At 45.7% G+C, this 5104-nt stretch overlaps 1 protein-coding gene across 3 annotated transcripts in view; it reads right to left on the reverse strand.

Moving 5' to 3' along the window:
* Nucleotides 1-4486, reverse strand: part of Pcnx2 (pecanex 2) — a 237929-nt gene extending 233443 nt beyond the window's left edge. For all 3 annotated transcript variants that reach the window (XM_008845820.3, XM_008845819.3, XM_008845818.3), the window contains exon 1: nucleotides 4182-4486. In XM_008845820.3, coding sequence (XP_008844042.1) covers nucleotides 4182-4334 — 153 coding nt within the window. In that variant the 5' untranslated portion in view covers nucleotides 4335-4486. The remainder of the gene's footprint in view (nucleotides 1-4181) is intronic.
* Nucleotides 4487-5104: the final 618 nt, after the last annotated feature.

Raw genomic sequence — 5104 nt, forward strand, 5'->3', positions numbered from 1 at the left:
TACATGATAATTAAAAGTACCGGATTGGTGGAACTAACCTTCTTGGATATCTAACAGCCATATTCTGAGGCCTATACTAATTTGGTCAGAGGAACATACAGGACAGTTTTTGCTCCTTGCCCTCCTAGGTTGACTAAGCTCCAGGGGACTATGAACATCTCACAATGTCCTGTAACTGTAGTGAGTCACCTGTCCTCTTGATCAAGGAGGCCATGGAGACCCCACCAAATGGACTTGAACCAGTGTCCAGTCTGCAAAGAGGAGGGTCAACACAGAGGAAAAATCTCCTCCATGCTTCCAAGTGAAGCCAGCCACAGTCGAGCAGGACCTTTGATTTGTCTTCACATATATGGAACTGGTAAAAGAAAGGAGCCAGGGGCTCTTCCCAAGCCCATGTGACCCCTGAGGAACAGATCCTCAAATGACCTTAAGAATAAAAATAAATTGGTTTATCTGGGCCAACTGTATGGTCTTAAACACCCAAAAGGAAAGTATAACCAAAGATTAAAGGGATCGATATAATTCTTTTAGTGTATAGCTAAAAGCTGCATAGCAAGAAACAATGCCAGACAGGAGATACCTTCCTTTGAGTTGTTGGCCAGGGTGGCCCAAGTACTCCCAGATAGTAACCCAGAATAGAACTGGGAAAATGAACAGCAGACCCCAATCTTATCTAAAGGAATATTGACAACTGCTTGCTGCTAGATGAGGAAGAGCTGAGCTTCCTAAAAGAACGAACTCTAGATAGGCTGACTAGATTTAGCAGATGGGCAAGCACTGGAGAACAGCCAGGGGCACCAAAAACACAATGGACAGTAACAGGGATTACAGAGTACATAGGCTCCATTGGGGGGGGGGTAATATGGGAGGGTGTCATTTGGGATGTGGGTATACAGATGAGTAAGATTGTTTGGGATGTTCCATATGAAATACACACAAAAAATCAACAAATTTAAAAACTGAGTTATATTTGAGGAAGAAGCATAAAGATTGGCTTCATGTTAATTAGTAGAGGTGAAACACATTACCATTGAACTCTACCTGATGATTTTATATCCTCAGGTGCCAGGGATCTCAGAAGATAACCGACTGTGACTAGTAATAATCAGATACATAGAGATTAGAAATGCATGTGCAAACATCTAAGTGTTAGTAGCATTAAAATGAGTTTTTCCATATGAAAGGACATTTTTAAATGAAATAGAGATCTTTCTCTAAAGGTTAAAACCTCATTTAATTTTATGTCTTATAGGGTTTATACTGAGTTCAGTATTGTATAACTGTATTAATTCAATGATGAACCTAAAAATTTACAGCCAATTTTGAAAGAGATGCATCTTTGCTCTGGAAATTGCTATTGAATATGTTAATGCTGTAATGAAATGCTTCTTCTAATCACATGATTTTTAAATAATTTTTTAAAAAACAACACCATGACACCATAAAAAATGACTTCTGGGAGAGTTTGTTTTGGCTTACCGCTCCAGAAGGAGAGTCCATAATGGCAGGAGCAGCATGGCAGCAGGCAGCCAGAGCAGGAGGCTGAGAGAGAACTGGAAGTGGGGCAGGCTATAAACTCTCGAAGCCCACCCCCACTGACCCACTTCCTCCAGCAAGGCTTCTGCTCTTAAAGGCTCCATAACATCCCCAAACGGGCCACCAGCCGGGGACTGTGTTCAAATACCTCAATTTGGGGAGCATTTTTCATTCAAACCACCACATCTTGTCTGTGAGGGAATTTCTAGACTGGGATAACTGAGGTGGGAAGACCCTCCCTAAATGTGGGCAGCACATCCCATGGGCTGGGGTAGTGGACTGAATCAAAAGGAGAAAGCAAGTTGAGCACTAGCATTCATCTCTCTCTGCTTCCTGTCTGCAAAGTGAATGTGGCCAGTTGTTGCACACTCTTGTTGCACACTATGATGGAGCAAAAATAAACTCTTCCTTCCTTAAGTTGCTTCTTGTCAGATATTTTGTCACAGCAATTAGGACAGTAACTAGTACATGTGGTTAAATGCTGAGAATCAGTCATTCCAATTGAAGGAGATTTAACAGTCACTCTGATCCTTACAACTTTTCTTCAGGTTAGACATCTCTTCAAAATCACAATTGGGAGCCAGGTGTATTGGTCATCCCAGTACTCTGGACGTAGAAGCAGGAAACTCAGGAGTTCAAGGCCAGCCTAGGATACATGAGACTGTCTTAAAACCCCACCACCACCACCACCAACAACAACAAATCTGGGGGATTAAAAAAAATTCATATCATACTTTTAAGCTTAATAAAAAATCCATTTTCCTGTACTGAAAATTAAGCCCAAACTCCTCATAGATGATGAGACCTATAAGATCTAGCCCAGTCAACCTCTCCCAGCATTTCCTGCCACCCTCCCTGTCACCTGTCACACCCCACTTCATTTCTTCCAGCAGTGGGCAGACACCCTGGCCCCTCACCTTAGAATCCTTCCCTGGGCTGGGAGGCCTTCTCTGAGCTTATGGCTAGCTGGCTCCTTCTCATCCTTGAGATTTCAGTTAAAATACCAGCTGACCAGACACACTCTGCCACCATCACCTCTCAGTGTGCCAACCACCTTTAAAACTAATGTCTAGGAAGGTCCAACATCAGGCTAGCCCACTAATAAGTTGTAATCCAAGCCACATAGATGCAGATATGTGACCTTATATGTACTGTCTGATTGAACCCCACTGATCTACAAACTCATTCTAGGGGCCAGTGAGATAGCCCAGTGGATAAAGATACCTGTTGCCAAGCCTGAGTTTGATCGCCAGAACCCACATGGTGGAAGGAAAGTACTGCCTCTCAAAAGTTATTCTCCAAGTAGGTACACCCACACACATACACACAATAAACATACACACATAAACAGATATACACAGACACAGATATGCACATACAACACACATGCACATATCTGTATACACACGCACAAACAAATAAAATTTTAAGAAAAAAATGGTTCTTTTCTTTCTCTCATTTTACAGTTCAGCAAATGAAAAATCAAGTAAGTGAACTTCCACCAAGGGCACGGAACTGGGAAGAGGTGAACCCAGAATTCACTCTAAGCAGTCTGTCTTCAGAAATACAGCTCTGGACAAACTGCCAGAAAAAGCCCAGAGATGCCAAGCCACTGGGCATCTCAAAGTCAGGACTCAGAATCTGTCAGCCATGCCAACTCATTGAAGATTTTTCTAGAGGAAACACTACCACCTACTGTTTGCAGATGATGTCCTTCCAGAATCAGCTCTTGATTCAAGTTCAAAGGGCTGTGGCTTTGCAAGGAAGGGTCACCACCACTTCAGCTGAACTGGTGTTGAGCTGCATTTATGGTAATATGTGATTATTCAGTGAGCACTTGCTGTCACAAGCCTGTCAAGGTGTCTAGCTCCAGGAAGGACTTGTCACACTGGTTTGGCAAAAGGTATACCTATGACATTCATCCATTCCTTTTTTTTTTTTTTTAAGATTTCTTTATCCAGTAGTGAAGAAATATCAAAGCAATTGCTACTGATTCTTGAATCTGCCTCCAAAGCAAAAGAAGAGAGGGGGAAAGTACTGAGAGCTGAAATCTGGTCATCTGTGACTTTCATATTACCTTTTTCAGTGACCCTGCTCAGTGTTTTATACCAGGTATCTTCTCAAGCTCACCAGCCATGAGGTTTAGGGCTGGGCACCTACAAGACAGCCTCAACAGTTCCCAGTCACAAGCAGGGTCTGACTCATCCAGATATCCCACATCAATTCTTAATGAGTCCACTGTCCCCGAAGCCTTGCTATTCCTTCCTGTCTTGTGAATCCCCCAGTGCCCTGAAGGATCACCATCCAAAATCCCTGACACTTTACAAGACCCCACTTCTTAATCACAGCCCTCCTTTCCATCCCAGACCTAATCTGTGGCTCTTCCTTCACCTCCTTCCTTCCTCTTCTTGTTCTTCCTCTTCCTACCTCTCTGCCCTCCTCCTTTCTTATTCTCCCTGTTCCTCCTCCTCTCTCTCCCCTTCTTTCTCTTCTTGTTCCTCCCTTCTCTCCTCCTGCTCCCTCCTCCTGTACCCCTAGGCCTCCTCCCCTTGTCCTTGTACCCCTACTCCTGCTTCCCCTTCTCCTTCTACCCCTACTACCCACCCCCTATCCTTCCTCTGTCCATCTGAAAGCTGAAGACTCACCAGGTGCAGGGCCAGGGGCAGCAGCAGCAGGAACAGCCACAGGTAGAGGTGGCAGCTGTTAGTGAACTTGCTGTGCTCAGGGTCGTGGTACCAGCCGCCAGTGAGTGCGGCCCAAACGCCCTGCCTGAGCAGCTGCAGCACCTGGGACGCCATGCCCTCAGCGCCCCGCGGAACCCCGCGGCCAGGCAGAGAGACTGCTCGAGCCCTGGGGCTCAGCACCCTGGGCTCAGGTCCGCACCTCCACCGCCGCTGCAGCCTCCGCCGCCCAGTCCCGGGCAGATGTTCCACAACGCAGACCCGCAGAGCAAGGCGCTGAAGCCCACGGCTGCGGCTGGGCAGGTGAGCGCCATGTCCAAGGGAGGAAGGATTTTCCCATCGTGCTCAGCGGTGACTGCTAAAGGATGCTTCTGTGACTCCGCCCCGCGCCCGCCCCAGGCTAGGAAGGAGCTCAGTCCCTCCCTCTCCCTTCTTCCTGTCTAGGGCTCCACTTTCCCTTCTCCTGAGCCTCCCAAGAGTGAGTTTGTAAGGTGTGAGAACCACACGTGTTCCTATGCATAAGCCACAGACAGGAAACTCCTCCCTTTATGTATGTGTTTTTATTATTATTATTATTATTATTATTATTATTATTATTATTACCTGCATCAAAAGAGTTGTTCAATCTCGAGGCCCTGCCTTGCAGCACTTACTGCAGTTTTTCCTGAGCCCCATCTGCAGGGGCTTGGTCCCTGGGAAATTGCCACATAGAGACGATAGCCGCCTTCCTGGAACAATTTTAGAAGCCTCAATTAGTTCCTTGTGTTATTTTGTTTTATATTTTGCTTTATTTGTGAGGTAGAAGACTGGGTTGGCTTGGACTTACTATGTGGCTTAAGCTGTCCTCAAAGTCATGCCAACCCTCCTGTCTCAGCCTCCTGAGTATT

This window comes from Nannospalax galili, unplaced genomic scaffold (genome assembly GCF_000622305.1).
Source record: "Nannospalax galili isolate Female #2095 unplaced genomic scaffold, S.galili_v1.0 scaffold702, whole genome shotgun sequence".
Classification (NCBI taxonomy): Eukaryota; Metazoa; Chordata; class Mammalia; order Rodentia; family Spalacidae; genus Nannospalax; species Nannospalax galili.